Source organism: Sprattus sprattus (genome assembly GCF_963457725.1).
Source record: "Sprattus sprattus genome assembly, chromosome: 6".
Classification (NCBI taxonomy): domain Eukaryota; kingdom Metazoa; phylum Chordata; class Actinopteri; order Clupeiformes; family Clupeidae; genus Sprattus; species Sprattus sprattus.
In genome coordinates this window covers 28584776-28609958 of record NC_137925.1, presented here as the reverse complement: position 1 = coordinate 28609958, position 25183 = coordinate 28584776, and the positions used below count along the sequence as shown (strand labels likewise).

At 44.9% G+C, this 25183-nt stretch overlaps 1 protein-coding gene across 1 annotated transcript; it reads right to left on the bottom strand.

Moving 5' to 3' along the window:
* Window positions 1–788: 788 nt before the first annotated feature.
* On the bottom strand, window positions 789–24167 carry sltm (SAFB-like, transcription modulator; the record flags this gene model as incomplete). Its single annotated transcript, XM_080840335.1, has 20 exons — window positions 789–1354; window positions 1866–2035; window positions 3022–3163; window positions 3548–3967; window positions 4135–4305; window positions 5469–5593; window positions 5741–5921; window positions 6179–6327; window positions 7161–7214; window positions 9774–9868; window positions 10324–10487; window positions 12713–12816; window positions 13325–13474; window positions 13619–13734; window positions 18184–18227; window positions 18951–19497; window positions 20721–20748; window positions 22803–22858; window positions 22985–23072; window positions 24033–24167. 20 exons carry the CDS (start codon window positions 24165–24167, stop codon window positions 1246–1248), a joined length of 3048 nt encoding a protein of 1015 aa, XP_080696461.1. The 3' UTR covers window positions 789–1245.
* Between the last annotated feature and the right edge of the window lie 1016 nt (window positions 24168–25183).

Below are 25183 nucleotides of genomic sequence, written 5' to 3'. Positions count from 1 at the left end.
TTACATTGACCATGACTGATTCATAAAAGCAATAAAAGGGTAAAAGGGGGTGAACTCATGCAAGGCACTGTATATGAAATCACACACCTGTATGAAGTCACAGATACTACTTGGGCACATAATTGATTGTTCTATGATGCTTACAACCTTATCATTTTCCTGGATTGGATGATGTCACTTGTTTCAGGAATTGATGTGGTATTCAAGAAGATTAAGGTAGGATCTCTGATCAGGGTCTAGGCCCAATGTTAGTAGGCTACTGTAGTCTCAAGTGATTTTACATCCTTCAAACACCAATTGGTGTTGGATACATGAAGAACTCGTTTGGTCAATTAGTGCAGGTGTATATACAATAAAAGATACATTTTGAAATAAGAACTCCATATTGAAGGCATACGTAAACACAGACAGACTTGGTTCTCAATGACACGCCATTCTGGTGGCAGTCATTTCGTACCATAGTTATTGATGTTGGAGACCATGTTAAACGGTGCTTTTTTTCCCCTCTTGAAATTAAGAGAATGCACCTGAGGGGGAAAAAACTAGGCCTAAATAAAATATATTACTGCAGATGGATTTTTAAAATGATTGTATTGATGTGTACAAACATAGCTTGTTTGCTTTAGGGAAGCCAGTCACCCTTGACGTAATGTTCTACCCTACATGGGACTCTCTGCGTGGTGCTGAGTGCTAGCGGTGAGGTCAGAGGTCAGTTAGAGAGGACGGAGAACAGAGAGGCTCAGAAACGTAAAGTGTACAAGTTGAATAGTTTAATATCAACCCCAAAGTGTGACCAACAAGCAGCTTATGGAGACAGGTCAGCAGAATCAGGGGTTGACCACAGTCACACTCTCTCTCACACACACACACACGCACTAACAGGTCTGGGGGCAGTTTGGAAACCACACAAACACCGGGTAGGAAACTAAAGCTGTACAGGCGTCTTCCAGAACTGGGCCTGATTTCACATCACAGCAGAATAGATGGGAGCTCTCTCTCTACTCACAGGACATCTGCTTCGACATTTACACAAAAGAGAATTTAATGAAATAAAAAATAACACAAAAACAAAAATAAACACGCAACTCTGTACAGAAACCTACTGCCCAAATTCCCACCTTAAAAACAGCAAAACCCCCATCTTTAAAAAAGAAAAAAAAGAAAAGGTTCATCTTCCATTTGTATAAAAGACTGTCTGGAACAGAGGTGGTGTTCAGCGCTGGGGTGGACCGGGGGGGGATTCTTCTAGAAGCGGCGCGGGGCTCCTTTGAAGGACTTGAAGCCGCCGACGTTACCAGGCGACAGGGAAGAGTTGGTGATCTGCACGATCCGATTCATGCCGGTGGAGGAATGACTGACGACACAGAGACACACACAAACACACACGTAAGCAAGGAGTAACATTAGAACGCCTCATGTTGAAGCAGTAAGGTGCTGTAAGATAACATAGAATACTGACATGTACTAAAGCAAGTTTATGAACGCAACTTTTAGAGACAGGAAGGGAAATGCATCAAAACGAGCAGCAGGACTCGTCCTTTCAGATGATGCTAGCTGCTAATCAGCACATGGTAGAACGGTGGAGTAATCCAGTCACTAAACTACAAATCAGGTCAGTGTTGTTGAGTAATCCAGTGTGTAAACTAAACTACAGCTCATGTCAGTGTTGTTGAGTAATCCCATTTTCTATCCTCATACACTGGCCTATCAGGACGTCCCCTGAGCCTTTAGATCATTTACTAAATATCATGACTTTCACAAAGCATAAGATTGCTGGAACCCTTCTAGCGGAGGGAGAAAATGTGACTGCACTTTACACAGGTAGGGGTGTGTGTGTGTGTGTGTGTGTGTTTGTGCGTGTGTACCTGGAGTGAGGGGCCATCATGCCAGGCCGTGTGTGTGTGTCGGTCATCCTTCGGCCGTCGCTGAAGCTGGAGGCGTGTCCTCCACCATGGGAGGCTCCGCCCCACTCCTTCCGGGGGGCAGGGTCACGTCCGTGGCGCTCAACAACCACCTGCCGACCTCCGCTAAAGTGCTGCACACACACACACACGTCTTTCAGCACTTCAAACCAATGAAATATTGGTGGCTCCAGAAAAACTAAAACCATTGGCTCCTAAACCGGAAATATTTTGGAGCCAAATTAATATTTTCGAAACAAACTCTCTCGCCAATTCATTTTATTTCTGAGTTCAATCTAGTTTGGCTTGTGCTTAACTGGTAAAGGGAGATATTACCCAAACATAAAATGATAAAGCAAGGGATGTGTGTGGCAACAATATCAGTACAATGAATTCTCCATTTGCAAAATAAAGAGTTGTGTTGTTTTCCTTCAGATGTGACTGAAGCATTTCATAAATGATGGGCAATATGGTCTTTAGTTTGAACCTATTCTGGACCTTCAGACAAGTGCTATTGCTGAACTGGGTCACATGGTGACATCAGCAGCCTTTAACCAGCTGACTGAAGGATACAGGGCTTGACACTAACTTTTTGGCTTAGGAGCACTGTGCTCCTAACCCAGAAAAATTGGGAGCACCAGCAAATATCTAGGCGCACCACTATAAAAAGTTGGCCAAACCAAGTAATACTACTATTGATCAATGTTAACAACCTTGAATAACATGTTCGAACATATTATAAAAGGAAAGGCATGACCTTGCTAAGGCCTACATTGATAGGTGGAAAATAATTGCATGGTATTTTAGGTGATTTAGATCAGGGGTCCCCAACCTTTTCGACTTTTCTTATTTGTAACAGGTCAGGGCCCAACAGACACTCCGCTTATTTTAGTTTATCTATATTCCATTAGGCTAATTTAATCTATAATCTATTTCATTCTAATTTATAAGCGAACATCAGCACCTGCTACAGGTGGAAGCCTAGAAATTAATAAAAGACAATCTAACTCTAGATATTTCATCAAAATTGTATTGTGCACCAAAAAACAACATAAAATCAAACACAGAACTTAGTTGCCGTGCCGTGATTGTTTGTGTGTGTGTGAGTGTGAGTGAGTACCTGATCTTCCATCCCCATGGGAGCACTGGAGTCTCTGCTGCTGAAGCTGCTCCTGCCTCTGCTGGCTGAAGAGGCTCCTCTGATGGGGACGCCCCCTGGACCGTCTCTACCAGAACGCTCTGGACGCATACGCACGGCTCCGCTACACACACACACACACGTCATTACATCAACCCTAGATGCCCCCTGGACCATCTCTAACGGAACGTTCTGGACGCATACGCACCGCTGCACACACACACACACACACACACACACACACACACGTCATTACATCCACTAAAGAAACTCCCATCACACATAATAACTGGAGGGCTAAGCTTCTGTTACTGTGGACTTTCAACAGTGGCTTCCACACCCTACCACACACACACACACGTCATTACATCCACATACATACATTACATACCCCTACCACACAGCCCAACACACACACACACACACACACCTCTTCACCGACTCTATAAACCCAACACAGAACTCTAATTCTAATTGTGTGTTAAGTGCGTGAGCCCAAGACTCTTACCGCATGTCACTCTTGGTGGAGCTCATCCCTGCGTCGTTCTTCCAGCCGGAATGTGTGTGCGAGTGTGTGTGTGTGTGTGCCGGCTCTCGTGGGGAGCGGGTGTGGGAGAGGTTGGGAGGGGGCGGGGCTCGTCCGGGGGCGGGCCTGTCTGGGAGTGTGACCGTGCGTCGCTGGTCGCCACGGCGATCTCCGTCCCTCATCTCGGCCCGCTGAGGAGGGGGCGGTGGCTCCTGACGTCTCACGGGGTCAAATGTCTTAGGGTAGCGCTCGAACCCTGACCCCTCACGCCTAGGAGCAGGACGACTCTCGAACCCGGACCCCTCACGCCTTTGAGCAGGACGACCCTCGAACCCGGACCCCTCACGCCTTGGAGCAGGACGACTTTTCTTAGCGTCAGACTCACCGTCAAAACGCCCACGCCTGCAGGGAAGGAAGAGGACAACAGTTAACCAAACTACCTGCAAAATCTCTAAAAATACAATCAATCTAATCTGACGGTGAACACACACACACACACACACACACACACTTTAAATTCACTTCCCTGCACTGGTCAGTTGAAGCCCCAGCCCCATCTGGTGACGTACCTGTCAAAAGTGTTGGGTTGGGAAGCAGTGGATTCTGGGTAGCGGTTGCGGTCTCGTGGTGTGAACTCGTTGAAGCGGTTCTGCTGCCGGTTGTAGTCGGAACCCTGATTCATCCTGCTCTCTGGCTCTGCAGGAACCTTCTTACTGCCGTTCCAGTATGGGTCATCCCTCCTAAAGGAACACACACACACACAAAATTAGGAACCGGACCCATGGGTAATAAGCTGGTTACACCAATACTCATCAGCTACATCGGCGGTCACTTTGGCTGCCCATGGTCACAGAGTTTTATCCATGAATTAAAAAAGCACTTGTGACATTTTGGAGCATGCTCAAGTTTTAGGACTGGAGCGGTCTATAGCTGAGCCTGTCACAGTATTCAAATCACCAGCAAAAATGAGTCTGAGTTTAGATTTGGTATGAGAGAAGTACGTTTATTAATAAAGCTAATCATCCCAATTTGGTGCATATACGCTTACAAGTACGACTGGAGCGTTGAAGAGACCCTGATACGATAACAAATCGTCCTTGAGGATCTGAGATGGTTTGGGATGGAGTAAACAATATCTTTTTATGGATTAGTATTGCTGCCCCCCGTGCTTTAGTGTCGAAGTTAGAATGGAAACTCTGTCCAACCCGGTTCTTCCTAAGCCTAAATTGATCTACTATATTCAGATGCGTTTCTTGTAAAAATACTATTTCTGCTTTTAACCTTTGGCCCATTCATACCCTTTACACTCCAAGTTACAAAACGAGTGGGTGTTACATCTACTTTAGCCCTGGCATTACTGTATTTTCCGGACTAAAAAGGCGCACTTAAAAGCCTTTAATTTTCTCAAAAAACGACAGTGCGCCTTATAATCCTTATATATGAATTCATTCTGGTTGTGCTTACTGACCTCGAAGCAATTTTGTGTAGTACACGGCACTCTGTCAAAATGTTTAAGTACGACTTTGGTAAACTACAAAGCTGCACAGCTTGCAGCATTATGGCTACCGTATTTTATATAAACACTCAAACAGTACATTGCTTCCGACCACTGTTGCTCTCTTTGCTGGTGGCGCTCGGTGTTGGAAGTGCCTTCTCCCGCAAGCTTGAAATGACAACTCAAGTAATTTGCTATGGAGTCATGCTGGGAGCATCTATCTATTAAACAGGGAATGTATTCCGCGTATGTGTAGAACCTATATAGAATGGCTGACCTTACATAAAATGGCAGTGAAAGAGCCACGAGACTGGAGTACCTCTGCCTCAATGAGGGAGTGTGAGAGCATATCAGCATGCTAATGTTATAGTAGCTAGCTAGCCTTGCTGTGTGTGTGTGTGTGTGTACCTGTTGTCCACGTCTCTGCTCCTCTTCAGGTTGTTTCTCTTCTCCTGTTCGTAACGGAGCTGCTCCTGCTGCCGCCTTAGCTCCTCCCTCTCACGGGCCAGACGCTCTGCCTCCTTACGCCGCTCCTACACACACACACACGCACACACACACACACACACACACACACACACACACACACACACACACACACACAATAAAGGATCATGAGACTACAAGTGTGTGCTTAACATGGACATCCCTCGTGAGTGAGTGTGTGTGTGTGTACGCACCTGTTCGATGCGGATCCTCTCCCTCTCCAGTCGCTCCCGCTCCATGCGCTCTCTCTCCAGTTTCTGCCTCTCCACCTCCAGACGCTGCCTCTCTCTCAGCAGGTTCTCCCTCTCCTCCCTCTCTCTCAGCAGACGCATGCGCTCACGCTCACGCCTCTCACGCTCCGCCATCTCACGCCGCCTGACACACACACACACACACACACACAGGTCAAAATGCATTCCAGTGAGGTGTGATAATGTGGTGTACAAATGTGTGTACCTGCACAGATCTAACGAGTGTGTGCACATTGTCATGGTGGTGCACTTACACCTGTGCAGCTCTGGTATGTGCGTTACCTGTGCAGCTCTAGTGTGCATGTGTGTGTGCGTGCCGGCGCTGTGTGTGTGCGTGTGTAAGCAGCTCGTGTCCGTGTGTGTCCGTGTGTGTCTGTGTACCTCCGCAGTTCCATGGCCCTGTGGAAGCGCTCCAGCCTGACGAGTCTCTCCCTCATCTTCTGCTCCTTCATCTTGTCGAAGGGCAGGATGTCGTTACTGCCCACCTTACCCGGGGGGAACACACGTCCCTTATTCTTCATCATCTCCATCTGAGGAGGAGCGCACACACACACACACACGCTCCGTTAACATGGAAAAGACAGTGCTCTACACATTTGTAACCATAGGGAGTAAAGTCTTGGAGTGTCAGCGCAAACATGCATTGAAGTTTTGATTTAAGTATTGACCAGCTGGTTTGCGATCCCTGGTATTCCTTTGAGAGGTTTGCCAGTAAGCTGCTCTGAACTCTACAAATGGTTTATGTGAGCACTGGCTCCTAACACCGCGTGTGTTGTGTGTGTTGCATGCCCTGGGGATAACTGGTTTAATGCTGCCATGCGACTCAAGCTGCCCCCTCATGTGAAAGTTCCACTGCCTGTGTGAACGTGATGTGTTAAGCCAACCTTGTTCTTGTTCTGCGGATGAATGGCACTCCGGCCAGCTCTGTTCTATGTAGCTGGAGTAAGTGAGCTGTGATCAGCACTTGGTGCATTTGGGTCAACTATGTTGAATTAGAACTACACCAACAGCCATAGAGTTCTGTTTCCAAACTCCAGCTAGTGGTATGAGCCAATCTCCCTGCTCCTTGAGCTAGTGGTATGATCCAATCTCCCTGCTCCTTGAGCTAGTAGTATGATCCAATCTCCCTGCTCCTTGAGCTACTAGTGGTATGAGCCAATCTCCCTGCTCCTTCAGCTAGCGGTATGAGCCAATCTCCCTGCTCCTTGAGCTAGTGGTATGAGCCAATCTCCCTGCTCCTTGAGCCAACATAATTTAAAGAACTCGTTCTCATCTGTGTGTTCATGTAATGCTGTAGTGTGTGACCCTGCTGTTGGCGTGGGGTGTTTGGTGGGAAGGGGGTGGGAGGCACACACACACACACCTCAGGAGGGACGAACCATCTGGGCCGACGCCCTGCCATGTTGGGGAAGGGAGGCTGAAGAAGAGAAGAACAGAGGAACCATTTAGAGATTATTCGATTTTAATCGATTCTCTCTAAAACGATTCTGGCTCGATTCAGAAAAGTTCATAATCGATTTTGTAATTAAAAAAAAAAAAAAACACATCCATTTTATGTTGAAATGCAAGCTGCATCGATTATTGGATTGTTCATAGAAAGTCAAAATTGTGACAAGGAAAAGCTTTTTCTCTCATAAATAATAGAGAAGGTAATTCATCTGTTGATTTTCATCACACACAAAGTAGGAAGTTTAGCAAAGACTCTGAGTAGCAAACTCGAATGTTGTATAAGTCGAAATGGATTGATAATCGTTTTAGAATTGATAATTGTTTTTTTACACATCCATTATGTTGAAATGCAATTATCGATTGATTATCGAATATCAATTCGAAAACGATAAAACGATTATCGATGCATTTTGACTATTGAATCATTTGAGTTTGCAACTCAAGAGTCTAAAATCACTTCCTACTTCGTGTTTGATAATTAAAGAAAATCAACAGATGAATTACCTTCGCTATTTGCTTTATTAGAGTAAAAGCTTTTAATGGTCACAATTTTGACTTTCTATGAGCAATGCAATAGTCGATGCAGCTTGCATTTCAACATAAAATGGATGTGTTAAAAAAAAATAATAAAAAAAAATTACAAAATCGATTTAAAATCGATAATCGATTTTTACACACACCATTTAGAACCCCCTCCACCACACACACACACACCATTTAGAACCCCCTCCACCACACACACACACACACACACCATTTAGAACCCCCTCCGCCACACACACACCATTTAGAACCCCCTCCACCACACACACACACACACACACACACCATTTAGAACCCCCTCCACCACACACACCATTTAGAACCCCCTCCACCACACACACCATTTAGAACCCCATCCACCACACACCATTTAGAAACCCCTCCACCACACACACCATTTAGAAACCCCTCCACCACACACACCATTTAGAAACCCCTCCACCACACACACATATATCAAAGGCATGTATTAGTGTGAATTTGGAGGCAGGATAGTTAGACAGATGGAGACAGTAGAAACAGTGCTTTAAAGCAGGGTTTCTCAAGCCATGGGCCGCGGAGCACTATCCATTGGGCCGCGAAAATTATTCCCCCACCCCCCCCACCCCCCTCATTGGTGGGCTGCGGAGCGAGTTACTGATTTTAAATTGAGAACAATATTAATGAACGACGTCAATGTTAACGCGATGATATTGTTGTGGCCGAGATTAATGTGATACAAATATTTGAATGCGCGTTGACCACTGACAAGAAACCGGCGCGTGCCTGCAGTCAGGCAGGAGCGACCGACACGGTAGTGAAAGATGGAGAGCTGAGGGATTGTTTGGCGGAAAGTTTCTGTTTAAGAGGCAAAATGACGGAACAATCGACAAATCTAAAGTTGTATGTAACATTTGTCAAGCTGAATTTAGCTGTCACAGAAGCAACTCGTCTTTAATGTATCACCTTAATGCAAAGCACCCGACAGAAAGCAACCCCAGGTTAGATGGTTGCCAACCCACACTCCACAACGTTTCTAGGAAAATAACTACACCAGTCCGTGACAAGGTTACCAATGCTGTATCAGTTTGGGTTGGTGGTGACTGTCGGCTCTTCAACATAGTTGAAGACGGAGGGCTGACTAAGGGGTTCCAAATTGCTTCAGGGGATAATTGTTACGATTTACTGTCGAGTGGCAGCATTGTGTTTCGCATATATTCCTTCCTTGACTGCGAGAGAGCACGAAAAAAATACCATTAAACAACAGTGTCTAAAATACACGCTGTCTGAAGTGTTTACTCGTAAATGTATAGGATTCGATGGACGTCAGTAAAGTTGCATTCGTGCTGTTTTTCTGCGTTATCATTGGAGTGGATATGCTCTTCTGTGGACAGCTACCAACTCAAACAACTGCCCAGGAATGATTGGTGCTATTAATGTTGATAATAGATTGCAGCAACAGATTAGAATAATTTAAATAATGAATTCAATCATTATATTGACCTATTTGTTTGCATGTCTGAAGCATCACCTATTTTAATTAGCCATAGCTGAGTGGTCTTGTTTGCATGTTCCATCACTTGTTTTGAGTACATGCTATCTTTTGGGTCTTTTCTGGTTTCATTTCCTTGCTTGTTTGCTGTGCACATATAGGCCTAGGCCAACTGCAATTCAGTTCTCTGTGTGTATTTATGTTGTTTTCTGGTGCATATTGCAATTTTGATGCAATATCAAGAGTTAGATTTTCTTTTATTTATTTCTAGGCTTCCACCTGTGGCAGGTGCTGATGTTGCTTTTTCCTCACACATAACAATCGCTTATTAATTAGAATTAATGGATTATAGATTCAATTAGCTTAATGGAATATAGATTCACTGAAATAAGCGGTGTGTCTGTTGGGCCCCGACCTGTTACAAATACAAAAAGTTGGGCCTCGGAGTCGAAAAGGTTGGGAACCCCTGCTTTAAAGCATGCAAGAGTGTTTGAGCAGTGTGTGTGCGTGTACCTTGTCAAAGCGTCCGCGTCTCATGGGCGGCCTCATGTTGAAATTCTCCCCTTTGGCCTGGTCAATCACCACCATCTTACTGGGGCTCTTGGCTCCTACACACACACACACACACACAGACACACACACACACACACACAGGGCATCAGTCAGTGGACAGCCTATACAACACATGCTTCCTCAGTCCTGCCTTGACTCGTGCCTAAGCCTTCATTAGGGATCCTGAAGGCGTCCTCGGTGTCACTTCTCTACAATGGAGGCCATTTAAGGACAAGACATGCGTAACAATAAAAGGGGATGTTTAGAAATGAATCTACTCAGATGGAGCCTGGAGTGTCAAAGACCCATCATAATGTGCCCTCATTCATCAGACCTCCAGACAGAGACTTGAGCACTGAGCGCTCTTAGTGACGCACGGCCATTAGAGTACCCAGGCCCAGAGGTGATTGGAGGAGAGGACAGGCCCAGAGGTCAGAGGTGATTGGAGGAGAGGACAGGTCAGAGGTGATCCAATGAGAGGACATGCCTAGGGGTCAGAGGTGATTGTTACCGTGCTTCTTCTTGTCGTCCTTCTTGGAGGCGTCGGCCGTGGAGCTGGAGGAGGGCGTGTCTGATTTCCCACTCTTGGAGTCCTGCTTCTTGGCGACGTCCTTCCCCTCCTTCTCAGACGGCTTCTCAGACTTCTTCTCATCCTTCTTAGTAGACGTCTGGGTCCTTTGGAGACAGCACACACACACACGTTTTTTTTAACAATATGACTAAACTCTCTGTTTGGACTTTGCCCCTCCCATCCCACCTTGCTAATTATTTTCTCTTATTGACATTCCATTTGGTCATACTCGTGATGTTATTCAGTAAGTGTCTTTCTCCTGATGAGAAAGGTGTGCGGGCATTAGACTGGTGTTGAGGGTGAGGGAATTAGACTGGTGTTGAGGGTGAGGGTGAGGGTGTGTGTGTGTGGGTGAGGGTGAGGGCATTAGACTGGTGTTGAGGGTGAGGGTGAGTGTGTGGGTGAGTGTGAGGGCATTAGACTGGTGTAGGGCTGTCAAAATTACTCAAAAATGACGTTTGAATATTCCCTTTTAAAAAACATATTCGAATTTCTGGTTGCGCATTAGGCACGTCAATAACAGGACAAATTATTACGAGACATAACTAGTTGTATAGGTAATTTATTTAAGTTAACATATTTAACAACATATTACCTACACAAAAATAAGTAAATTAACTAATGGCCAAGACCACGGCCTCTCGCTTGCACACACGCACCCTTTCCCTTTTTCTCTCTCTTTCTCTCCTGCACCGCCACGCTCTCTGCGCATAGCGGTTTAAATGAACGACAACAAGAGTGCTGATCAAGAATGGTGTGCCATATTTTCTGCCAGTTGTGTCTAGGTGGCTGAATGCTTTCTTGCTTTCGAAGGGCATTTGGTTAGGACTTGACCAGCCTGCTCCAAACAGTAGCCTTCCTAGTCTGTGTCTTAAAAAGCAGCTAGGCTAGTCTGTCTTAAAACAATAGCCTCTCAAGCTAGCCTGACACAACAGTAGTTGCTAGCTAGCCTGTCAAAAAACAGTTTAACAGACAACGTTGCCAGCCAACACCAACGGAGTCTGCTGGGGTGACCAGCTTAACACTAATTCTCCCCTGCTGAGTGACACCAACGCCAGCCCCACCACGGCTGCAGTGTGATTTGTGCAAGCAATTTAAGTTTGCAATTTTTGGCCCAAATATGGCAGGCTTCATTCAGGTGATTGAAACAAATATTATTAACATGACTTGAACATTATTAACATGTTTTACAGTATAGAACTGACATTGAACGCTCCGAGCGAGTTGTGCTGTGGTAAACATGGAACTTTTCCTTGGCATGAAACGGCAAATAATCAAATCAGTGCATGACGAGGTCGTAGCCTATAGTGTAGTTTATTCATGCAATATACAGTCAGTACAGTAGCGACTAGCCCACACTAATGATGTTTCTGTTAACGTTAAATAAAATGAGGCACACAATTCCGAGAAATTTGACAAAGAACTTTTACCCTGAGGTTCATAAAAAATAAAGTGCTATTCAAAACGAAAGAGGCTACTTACATTCTTGGCGCTTGTATAAAAAAGGGGGAAAAAAAAAACTCACTGCACTTTATACCATTGTCATTGATTGTCAGTGTAGGGTCACTGTAGACCTAAAAATATGTTTCCAGACGTGGCAGTTTCGCCAAAGTTCCATATATAATGCCATATTCACTTGGGTGCACTTTTTGAAGATGTAGCCTTAAGTTGCTAGTTGTTGAATGGTTAGCTAACTCTAGCTTACACAATACTTTAGCTTTAGGCTCAACGCGTTTACCATCAACTGACCCAAACCGAAATATATCCCGACATCACTTTTTAGATTTTTTGGGGGTTACAATCACTTTCTTTGCTGCGGCCGATGAGCACTTGTCTGTATGTTTTTGTATATTGTATTGCAATACAAACATAATAATAAAAAAAAGACCTGTCCCTGACCTCAGGCGTCGACCTACCCACAAAACTGACAGTCGCGCCGCTGCTGCCACTGTTGTGTTTTATTTTTTTAACATTCGAATATTAATTTTCACATTCGAAATTCAGTTTTTCAAAACTATTCGAAAGTATATTCGAATTTAGAATATTCGTTGACAGCCCTAGACTGGTGTTGACTGTGTGGGTGTGGGTGAGTGTGGGTTCGAGGGCTTACTTGCTGGTGGCCTTAGTGCCCGTGGCCGTGTGCTTGTCTCGGGAGGTGTGTGTGAGGGTTAGGGTGTGTGTGTGTGTAGGGTGAGGGCGAGGGCTTACTTGCTGGTGGCCTTAGTGCCCGTGGTGGTGCGCTTGTCTCCAGAGGTGAGGGTTAGGGGGTGTGTGTGAGGGTATGCGTGTGTGAGGGAGGGTGTGGGTGTGGGTGAGGGCGAGGGCTTACTTGCTGGTGGCCTTAGTGCCCGTGGCGGTGCGCTTGTCTCCAGTGACCTGCCTCCCAGAGCTGCTCTTGTCTTCAGCCTCCTTCTTGAACGGATCACTCTTCACCTGGGGAGGCAGACGGAGTGCCTTAGTACTAGCTAATAAGTTACCTCTGCTACTAGCTTATTAGCTATCTCTGCTACTAGCTTATTAGCTATCTCTGCTACTATGCCTAAGTCCTAGCTAATAAGCTAATTCTACTACCCGAGGCTAAGTTGGTTATTTGCCAGTCTGTAAAACAATCCATAGGCTAAGTTTATTAATAGATTAACATGACAACACGATGTAGCCAATAACACACTACTATACCCTGTTATACTATAATATGTTTAAGTACTAGCCAAGTACCAACTCTGTTACTATGTTTAAGTAGTAGCTAAGTACTAAAGTTTATTAACTGAATGCAGAGTGTTTAATGACACTACTGGTCAGACACCTGGACTCATATTTCAATATAAACTTTAAACTAAACAAGTCAATGAACTGAATGCCATAGTAGCAAAGTCTCAGAGGGAGATCTGAAAGTGTTGGCCCTTGGGTGACGTAAGGCCTGAGCATGCTCACACACACTCACCCTCTCCACAGAGATCTGCTGGCCGTGGAGCTCGGTGCGGTCCAGGTGAGAGATGCACCTGGACACCTCTGCGCTGGACGACATGGTGACCAGACCATAGCACTTGGAACCAGGACTGCGGGCATTAGTCACCACCTTAGCACTGAACACCTGGGGGATCACACACACACACACGAGAGACAAAAATGTTTTAGGGTTTAGGGTCCGAGGCACCGTGAAGTCCTCCAATACATTCGATTTTCTACATTGAATTTAGCTTTAATTGCTAATGGGGAGGGTTGAGGGAGGCCTTACCTTGCCGTATTTGCCAAAGAGGTTCTTGAGGTCGGCTGCCTTGGTGTTGGAGGACAGGCCGCTCACCCAGAGGTTACGAGTCGAGCTACCAGCCCCGCTCCCACTGGCTCCTCCCCCTGGCACAACACAACCAGTCAGGCATCACACAACACGATGCTAGCATCAACAGACATGGGCAAAGTTCGGGGGTTTAGGCTTTGGGCTCTGTTAAGCGCCTAGAGGCAATTGTATTGTTATGGCGCTATACAAATAAAATTGAATTGCACCATGGGGCTTGGACTATTGTCAATATAGTAGCCTATCTATTTTGATTTAAAGTGGAAGCAAAATGATAGCCTCCATTATTTATGAAATGTAAAACAAACGCGCAATTTTTTTGGGGGGGTGAGCACCGAAGAGCCCTTTTGACCCAGGAAATACAGGCATTGTGCTACATAACATAAACACAGGCTAGGCTACACAATGGGTTCAAAAAGCCAACATGGAACACAGATACACAGTGGCCTCAGCCTACACACTATGATAGGTTCAACATGTTTTAAACATGTTAACATAAACACAGCTATTGCTAAACTCAAGATTACACAACAGTGGCATCAGGTAGCGATCAACCCTGTGGGCTTTTTATTGCAGTGAATAAGTTGGTTGAACCTACAAGGTCCAACAGAATATCTACACGTGGATAACATGCCTTCAATACTATATGCCATGATATGATGTGTGGGCGACAGTGGTCCAGGAGGTAGAGATGTCGTTTAGTAATCAGAAGGTTGCTAGTTCAATTCCTCTCTGTCGAAGCTTCCTTGAGCAAGACACTGAACCCCCAATTGCTCCTGATGTGCAGTGTGCCATCAGTGTATACATCCTTGTAAGTCGCTTTGGGTAAAAGCGTCTGCTAAATGACTAAAATGTTAGGGATAAACCGATACCACTTTTTTACAAACCGATACGAGTATTTTTATTTGTCTACTTGCCGATACCGAGTACCGATACCGATACTTCCAAGATTTGGTTTCCATGAAAGATTTTATTTTATCCTCTGCGTTTTTTCAGTAAAAGTTGGTTGCTCTGGTCTCTTGCGCCACTGGCATGAGTGAACTTTGTGTGCTTAGCACTATGGTGCGTCTTCAGATGTTTAATCAAATTGCTTGTGTCAAATGAAGTACTTTGCTTTCCGCCCCTCGAAACTGTAACAGTGCAGCTCTTACACTGTGCCTTACTCCTGTCATCACTTATCTTAAAATAAGTCCAAATCGCCGTTAAGGCAGCACAACGGTATAGCGATTTCTTAGTTTAATGTTGACAATGAACTGGGCTACGTTCTTGCAGCCAAATTGACACTTGCTTGATGTTTGACTGTGTTAGGGAAGTTGTTTGCAACCTAGCCAATACAGCTATCACAATAACATTGCAAAGAAGTTAACGCAAGAGCACTTAATATTAGCCTCAGGCGGGAAAACAAAAAAAATAAACAACCTTGCTAACATCGCTAACGGGATGTCTTGCTAGCGGCTACTTGCTAGCGGCTGTTTATGACAAACTAGCAAGTCAACAAGATTCCTAACACTGTCAAACATCAAGCAACTGAAACACAAGACAAGGCAGACGTCCTCTTTTACCCTGACATGTCCTCCTTTCGAGACCCAAATGCGTCCGGGTAAAAGAGGAGAAAACAAACACATTCCCGTCCCCGTCAATCAACCGTAGCAAATGGCAATAATATGTTTTAGGCGCAGCGTCGCTAATGACAGTAGGCTAGCCCCTACACTTTGCTATCTTCGGCTATATTAGGTTTTGCAGTTAACTTAGAACTGCTGTTACATAGGCACTCACCTTTACTGGAGGTCGTACACGAGTTGAGGTTGAACTTGGAAGTTAAAATCGATTCAATAACAGCTTGGATACGATGTGTGGAGGTGGCTTGCGTAAGCTAACGGTTTCGCTTGCTGGGTAGCTTGCTTCCGTTAGCCAAACTAACTAAGTATATGGTTTTGTTTGCAAAACCACGGCAGACAAAACGCAAAAAAAAACCTTACTTGTTCACAACAGTGTTTCGGGTATAATTACTTCGCTGCCCTAGAAGCTACTTTGCCCACACCAGCTATATTTTTTCTAAAATCTGTCTGCAATACCGCTCTCGGCCTCTATGCAACTTCGGGGCTCTCACACCTGCCAGGCAGTGATGCGTGGGCTGACCCAAAGTCTGCGGGCATTTCAATATGCAATCTGTCGGGTCGTTTGTGATAAACATAAAAGAAATAACTTGTAATTCAAACAGTAGACAATTTTAAAATTAAACACACTTTACTGGCTGAATAACTTCCACGGAGATGACGTACGTGGTCAGAAGTACAGTAGGTATGGAGGCGGCAAGAGAGAAGGTCAAGTTGAGAGAGTGGAAGCTCCGCAAATATACCAACAGAAAAAGCAAGGTTTGGGACTCATTCGCCGAGATCAAAGATGATGAGCAAAGTGCAGGCTTTGTCATGCAAGCAATCAGGGATTAAAAACGAAATTTTTCATTTCGTTTCGTTCTGACCAGAAACGTTATTTTTCTGTTCCGTTCCAGTGTTCCTATGCTTCTCTTCATGTTATTAACCGGTTAGAACCTTATAAAAGAACGGTTAATACATTCTTTTCAAAAATGTCATGGGGGGGGGAGGGAGTGTGCGCGTGCCTAATGTTTGTCATTATGGGGGGGGGGGGGGGGGGCGTGCTTAATGTTTGTCATTATTCGGGTGCGTGCGTGAAGCCTATAGGCTATAAATGCAATGCGCACTTTTCCAACGTTGTGGAAACGGAGTTTGCCTACAACTTATAATAAATAATGAAACAACATTATACCACCTTGCAGTTCAATTTTATTTGTTTCCAGTCGGCAACATGAAATTAGGCTGCAGGACCATTTAAACGCAAACATGTCTTTCGAACTGAAGTCCGTTCAAATAAAAGAAAGCAAGAAATGCAGCAGCTTAGACCCATGGCTATTCAAAACAAAATGACAACAAACTCAGCCGGTCACATTTAGGCCTACATTCAAATTCGGAAAGCATCTCCAACAAAACGTTCTCCATTACGCGCAAAATAAACACAACTTATGTCCATAGCTAGAGGCCTATGCCTACTCTCTTCTATTAACTCGAGAGTTGGCCTATTTGAAATGGACAACAGATAGCTTACATACCAAATTGCTTATTCAGTTTAAGGAAAAGTATGTCCTCCAAAACATTCTCCTTCAGATTGCTGCGCAAAGGAGACAGGATATATTTGAGAGGCGAAAAGGCACGCTCTACACTGACCTAGGTAACGGGCACAGGCAGCACAATCATTGCAGATCTGTTAGGCTACTCGTAGCTCGCTAGTGTCAACAGTAGTTTCACTTCAGCCAGGCGTGTCTGGGTAACATTTAGCGGGCAGGTAGCCAAGCCCATCACTTCCGGAATAAAACTTTATTTCAAGATTTATTTTAACAATTATTTTATTCCCACAATATTTCAAGAAAGGTTATTTGGAACGAAAAATGCCATGCTGCAAGCAATGCCATCTTACAATTTAAACACCTTAAAATAAATGCAGGTATGGGAGTAAGGTCAGCTGTGCGTTGCCAATGACGCTAGGATGTTCAGTAAGACCACTGGCTACTTTGTTTAAAAAGCGGGTCGGGTCAACATTTTTTCATAAATATTTATTGCGGTCGAGTTAACGAGCGGGCTAGGGAAACAAGCGGTCGGTTGTGGGTTGTTTTTTCGTCAACCCGCGCATCACTGCTGCCAGGCATAGACAGTAGAGGAGAAGAAAGCACACGCGGTCAGAGGCAACACTGGGTATCGGTTTTTGGATTCTGTAATTTAAAACGAGTACGAGTATTTTAACGAAGTATCGACCCAATACCCGATACTGGTATCGGTGCATCCCTACTAAATGTAAATGTGATATGAAACAGAGACAGAATATCTACACGTGGATAACATGCCTTCAAGACTATATGCCCTGATATGAAACGGAGACAGAAAATGAGTCGTATATCCAGCAATGCAGAAGTGATATTACCAACTGGTGTTTAGTTACCCCCTCTGTTTAAACTGAATTATAAGCTTGTAGTTACGATGCTTTTAATCAAACTTACGAGCAGATAAATCAACCAAGTTTGAAAAAGGAACATTATTCTCATTTCATCCCATGACAGAGCTCAGAGCAGGTGGCTCACCTGAGAGAGAGTGTGTGTGTGTGTTCCTCAGAGCAGGTGGCTCACCTGAGAGAGAGTGTGTGTGTTCCTCAGAGTAGGTGGCTCACCTGAGTGTGTGTATGTGTGTGTTCCTCAGAGTAGGTGGCTCACCTGAGTGTGTGTGTGTGTTACTCAGAGCAGGTGGCTCACCTAAGAGTGTGTGTGTGTGTGTGTGTGTGTGTGTCTTTTTGTGTGTGTGTGTTCCTCAGAGCAGGTGGCTCACCTGAGTGTGTGTGTTTGTGTGTGTGTTACTCAGAGCAGGTGGCTCACTCGAGAGAGTGTGTGTGTGTGTTACTCAGAGCAGGTGGCTCACCTGAGAGTGTGAGTGTGTGTGTCTTACCCTTCTCATCCTTGGTAGCCTTGCCATCCTTGTCCTTGGAGGAGCTGCAAGCCACACGTAACCAAGGCAACAGGCAAGAACATGAAATGAGTACCACACTATGGCATGCTCTGGACATTCATTCTCTTATATATCATGTTAAACAACATCTGTGTGGGGGGAAAAAATGCAAAAGGAAAAATTGCCATTTCTGTCAGCCATAATTTGTATTAAAATGAGAAAGCTCTGGTCCCCATAGTCTTGATTTCTCCCATAACGGCTTCTTTTCGTTCGCTTTTCCACGGGTAAAAGACGGGAGGGTCTGGATTGTTCTGCCAATTTTACATTCCCATGATCAATGCCATCCTCTGGAGTGGGTTCAAACTTCAGCCAAAAACCAAAAATTTCACTTCATTTCAAAAGGACTCTGACCCACCCTGTGCCATCATCTCATTGGGACTACAGCTCGTTTTAGACCCAGAACAGAAGCAGGGACACAAAAAGGGAATTTTAAAAAGGTAGGTGCTGGAACTGGATTTCTCTGTTCATCTCCTGGATAACGTCACCAATTAACCAACTTCCCGAAAAAATAGGATTACGAACAAAAATATATGTGTATATTTAAGAACAAAGAACATAACCAAACAATAGGTATCAGTAGGAACACCAATCAACAAAAATCTTGCCGCTACCCACAATGCTGTGCGGTTCTTAGTGAGCTGGACCTTGGTAGAAGTGGCAGTAGAACCTTCTAGAACCTTTAAAAGAACTGACATAGAAAGACAAACCTCTTAACTTGACCTGCGGCCCCAGTGGAGGAGGGGCCTTTCTTCCCAGAATCCTTCTCTTTGTCTCCAGTTTCGGCTCTCTTCGAGGAGGAGGTCTCCCTACTCTCCTTCTTGCCACCGCCAGAGTCTTGCTTTGGCCCGTCCTCCTTCTTGCCGCCATCCTTGTGGCCGCCGTCCTTGGCCTCTTCCTCGTGGCTCATCTGGCTAGAGGGCTCGGGCTCGTCACACACACCCTTCCCTGCCTCCTCCTCCGCATCTGGAAGTTTCACATGTTTACCTGCTCCTGCTGTCTCCAGGAGGTCGTCTCCGTCCACGTCAAGGGTGATGGCATCTTCAGCCTGGATAGTGACGGAGATGTTATCATCCTCTGCGTCTGCCTCGAGCTCGGCCTCAGCCTCCGGCTCAGCCTCTGTCTCGGCCTCTTGAGAGCCGTCAGCAGGGGTTTGGCTTTCCGTCTCGTCTGCGTTCTCGGCCTCTGGCAGGCAGTCTTCTTCGCTGGGGAGTGCTTTAGAATTGTCACGAGTACCGTCATCGGTCTCAGTAACATCTGAGGGATTTAACAAGGAATAAAACATGGCAAGAAGAAAAAAAACATGGTTTAACATTCACATTGCGTTCTTTTTTTCTTTTCGCTCATTTTTTTTGTTGGCAGTATATGACCTGTAAGGAATATAAAGCAAGTTAAGTGTTAAATGATGTCATCGGATGGGAGGGGAGAGAGAAACCGTATGCACAAACAGAACAAACATTTCTTCAGTGGAGAATGGTGTGGGTGGTGGTGGTAGGTAGGGAAGGAGAGGAGAAGAAGACAGGATCAGCCATCTTCACGTCAGCTTTAACCACCACACACACATCTCTGTGGGGCTCACATCAACACCATGCCATGGGGGGCGGCTGCCTTCGCCATCCCTCGTCTCAGTCCAGAGGCCGTCCGTCTGCTGGGAGTGATGGGAACACTCCACACGAGGGGCAGGAGGGCGTCTTGAGGCTCACTTAAGGGGGAAAAAAAGGTCCAGATTGTGCAGTCCTCTGATGGTGACCACTGCTGTGTCATCTGACCTTCTCTGTGGAAATTGAGGCCGTCCCATGACTGCCCATGCCTTCATTTCTTCTTCTTCCATTGTGTGTGCCATCCTGAGCGCTCCTCATGCCCTGACGGTAGAGGTGGGGTCTCATGACTGGCAGGTCAAGGCACTGGTTCCTCTGGGGAACATGTGACCTCAGACCTGGAAGTGTGAAGCCGAGGGGGGCGTCACATCTCCTCAGAAGCAGTCAGTTATCAGGGTGGTTGTCAGCGGCAGAAGAAGCTACATCAAGAGGTCCTGTGCCATGACGGTGGTTATGGGCACATCTGGCCAGTGGTCTACATCTTGATCAGTTTCCATCTGTGTCGATGACCTTGGCTGTTCTCTTCCACCACATGTCCAGTAGTGTAGGTTTGATGAGATGTACCAAACAGATGTGTTGTAGCCTTGGGAGGCCTGAAGGCATCTGTCCTCGGAGTGAACTTCAGGGCGGCGAGCATTGTGCCGCAGCCCAGTGTGCAGTCCAGCGCATCAACTTTGTCTTTGGGTGAAGAGCTGAATGTGTGAAGAGCCCCCTTCAGGGAGCATGTTGCATCCTGACAGAGCAGTGACTTGTGTATCCGCATAAGGGCAATGACATGCGCGTCGTTGGGGAGAAAGGGCATTCAGACACGGACAAACCTGACAATCTACAGATCACGGGTTACCATGGATTACCAACAACACAAGACACTCAAAACCATACCTTTCTCTGACTCTTCCTCTTCTGTCTCCTGAGAAAAAAAAGAAAAAATCAAGAAACTGTTAGAAATGAAGGAAGTTTCTTTGTGTCTGATGCAGCAATCTTTATTCGAGTAAAGTGCAATAAAGAAGCATATAGAACACACTCCGGATTCAGCCGTGTAGGTCTGAACCACAAGCATCTCCAACTCTAGCCCTATGTACTGTTTAAGATACCTCTAGGCTTCTAATGTAAATCAGCTAGGCTTCAAATGCAAATAGGTCTGGCCACCATTTGCTGGCCTGTATGATTATCAAGTTTCTCTGACTGAGATGGTTCTCAATGGCCTCCACCATTCCCATACTATGAATAATTGCCGTCACCTCACACCTAAATTTGCTTTCTGAACCCAGGTTTCAGTGCAAATCCAGTGTGGGAAGGGGACCTTTCCTTTGTTACCATGATAAGATTACCATTTTGGATATTATGCTGGCCAACTTCTGGTGGTTACAGCAGCTGCTTGATCATGAATCTTACAAAACTCAACCAATACACATCACATACCATTGATTAACAGGGGTTAATCTAAACCGGGAAAGAGGGGCGCTGCGCCTCCTTGTTTCAGCCCAGCGCCTCCTTGTCGAAATTCGGATTTAAGCTTAATCCCCAGCATAAAGCCTTCCCTCAGCGATCGATTCTTCCTTAAATACATAAAATTGATGCCAGGAAAATAGCATGCCTGTTCGTAGTAAACAGCAAAATATTTCCACAAATACGAAAAACGTGGCAAAACGGCGGTAAGAAGGGTACAAATGTCCTATTTCACGCAACCCCCATGCTTGTTGTTGTTCCGACTCTCCTCGCCTTCGACGCAGCCATGTTGGTTGTGAAATACGTAGTCTATATATATATATATATATATATATATATATGTAACCCTCTCTCTCCACTTATTCAACTGAAACTCTGCGTTGTGTTGTATTTGTGTATTTGTATCTATGTTGGCGGGTGGTTGGGCGTCAAAAGTAGTCGACACGGGAGACGAGGAGGAGGTTTCTTAATGGTGGCGAGATTTATTATATTCAGCAAAGCAGCTATCTCGTTCATCTAGCACACACATTCAAGTCCCATTCATCACATCTCTGACCTCAGAACTCATGAAAACTTACGGCTCACCCCGAGGTACAAAACACACCAGCGCAAACAAATTAACATTTACAAAAAACGGCTGCCGCACATTCACTACCTTACATATACAATACATTGCAGACATCCCAAGTCTACCGGAAGTTCCGGGAGTCTCCCACATATTGATAACGACTCCCTGATGCCCGCAAATTACTTAATCTCCCCGAATGTAGAGCGAGCGAGCAAGATCGCTCACAGGAGACAGACGTGCTCCTAACCGCGTTAACATCTGTGTAGCGCACAACAGAGAGGGATTTAGAGACTGTGCATGAGGCAGTGTGCATGTGTGCCTCAGGAGCATCCTGATTGGCCTGGAACTTTTTTCATTGTTTAGTCGTTTTCTCATAGGAGCCACAGCAAATTATAATACAAAGTGAAATTTTCTTTTCAAATGTCAGTGAGGAAGGAGACTGAAGAGTAGCCTACTAGCTTTTTTATCCAGTACAGACTTTGCCAGATTTGTGGTGCTCAGTTCCACTTGTATGAGGTTATGTATTTGTTTTACTACTTGAGTGAGTAAAGCCAATAAAGATGTTTCTTCTTCAAGTGTTCTTCCAGCAGGTTCCCGAAGTATATGTTTTTTTTTTTTTATTTGTTTTCTATATACATTACATTGTATGTAATGTTCTGCATCTATGGTAACTTGGCCATTTTGAGTAATTTGGCCTTACTATACGAGTCAACATACTGGTCCTTCACAAGCCTCAGAATGATCCATTTCTACCTCAAATTTTCAAAAGCTCCGCACCGCTCCCTTGCCATTGATGTTTTCCCCCTTGTGAATTTTTTCTAGGAAAAACCCCTGCAAAATATGGGTTCTTGACCCTGAAGTAAACATATTCCTATTCCAAAAATAGGATAGAGGAAATGTAATAGACTGACTGAACTGATAATCCACATGGCCAACATATGTCTCACCTTGCTGAAGGCTTCCTCCTCTGTAGGATTGTCCGTGTCGGAGTCCACTTTCTTTCCTGTTCAAAAGACGGCAAAGCTTACTTCATCAGGGCATTCCCTCAAATAAAGCTATTACACAGACCTTAACATCTCCCCCTATAGGTCATGGAGGTGTTGTGCACTGGGCCAGGTGAACTTCTCACCTTTGGGTTTGGCACCCTTGCGGGTTGGTGTGTCAGCAGCGATGGGGATTTCAATGTTGTCAGGATCGCCCCCTTCGTCCTCAATAGCCTGTGAAAAAGCGGCCAGACAACCAATTGATCAGGTGTTACAACATGAACACGATAACCTTTATTCAACCAAATACTCCATACATTCACATAATCAGATTTAGTTTTTCAGTGATAGTCGCCTGGTATTAATAATCTTACTTCAGACATCTATGCGACTAAAACATAACTGGTTTAGTAATAAGGTAGGTCCGACGTGAATATTTGAATGCCTTTGGACGAGAAGTAATTTGCAGATTGGATATTCAATCGTCTACCTGACGCCTGAATTACCTTTCAGGCTGCACAGCTCACGTTAACGTCAGGTAAGTTTAGCTGGAAGCTAGTTAGCATGCTATGCTAAAGTGACCAGCTATTTGAATGAACGTAATCATGGCATTTTTTTTTATTAGTCTAACGTGGGTTGAATGTAATTTTCATTAATTTAGCTCTAAGGTGGACATGTTGCGTATCACAGTTATACACAACACAGTAAACACGTTACAAAATACATTTATACCCGAAAATCCGCTAATCATAGGCAGGTGATGACAGGGAACGAAAGAGATAGAGCAAGCTTATGACTGGATAACAGAACCACAAGCTGCTAACCTCAAAGGCTTCACTTTACTAGCGTCTGCATTTAACCATTCAAAATTTAGCGAGGCATTAAGCGTTGCAGTCTTCCATTTTAACGGTCAACTAAACATCAGCTAACGTTATGCGGATGTTTGGTTATGTAGCTCACGTTTCATTGGAAAACTCAAACTTGGTGCATTAAGATTTAATGTGAAACTTGCTCACAGCAGAAAAAATATGCAACATTAATCGTTTATGACCTTCATAAGATTAACACAAAGTACACAGGATCTCTGCAGCAGCAAAGCCAGCTAGCACTTAGCAAGCTAGCAAAACATCTTACAGCATTAGCTAAGCGTGCTAGGTAGCGTCATTAAAAAATACTACAACTTGTTACCATTACCTGCTTCAATCTGGCGATAAGAACATTTTTCACCCCAGTGACATCAAAATTTCTTCGCTTAAGCTCTGTTTTCAAATCAATAACACGCAAATCTCCAATTTTCTTCGACTCCACCGAAATGGCACCCGACGCCATTTTAGCTACCGCGACAAGTGAACATCACAGAAGACTCGCTTGTATATCCCGGATGGTGTGGCACGTTTTTTACGTGCTACGTAAACATTGACGTTCCTGTTCTTCTTCAACCAATCGTCTCCGATCCCATTCGACCTGCATTATCAATTTAGATTATCTTCATTTGTTTATGTTGACGCTATTAAAAAATCACTGCATATAAATCGTTAAATTACACAAAGGCAAGATGAGACAGATTGTAGGTGGATACAGGCCGGCTGCCTATTCTCCCTCCGATGTCTATATCCACACTCGAAACATGCAGTCTTGCCAACAGGCCTCTGATGTTTTGCGAAGACGGGTTCTGATCAATCCACAGCTCTCCCATCTGTCCCATACTCAACCTGACATCATCCAGACCCGGCTGACTCTGGAACAGGTCCGGGCCAAACTGGGTTCCAGATCTGAGCTGCTATCCAAGATGTGGTAATCAGTCCCTGTGTGTTAGTATGTTATACTGACTGTGTGTGTGTCTCGCTTCGGTGCATCCTAATGGAGCGGGCACAAGTTCAGGATACAACACTGTCGACTACAGGACCCACACTGCGTGTGACCTCTGACTCGCCCTGATCTGATTAGATCAATTAACTCTTATCAATTTATAGAGGCATTTATAATTCATATTGTGCTTTACCGAACCCAGTCTCGATCCTCCTCGAGCAGACACAGGGAAGACACATATGCCTGACTCAGTCTAGACATAGTTGCCCAGAGCAGACATGATGTCACAGACTAACTATAGGGGAGCCTTATCTTACAGGCAACCACTCCAGCATGAGAAAGTGAAACTGCTGTTATGAATGTTCGACGTGTGCAGTCTGTAGACACTTCAAGAAGAAGGTGGCATTTCAAGTAACGCTATGCAACAATTTGACACTTTTTAAGGTATGGTTTTATTGGCAACTAATTTTGGTACCATCCTCAAATTCAGTTTGATAGCATATGGTCATGAGAAGGACAGATAAACAAACACCTGT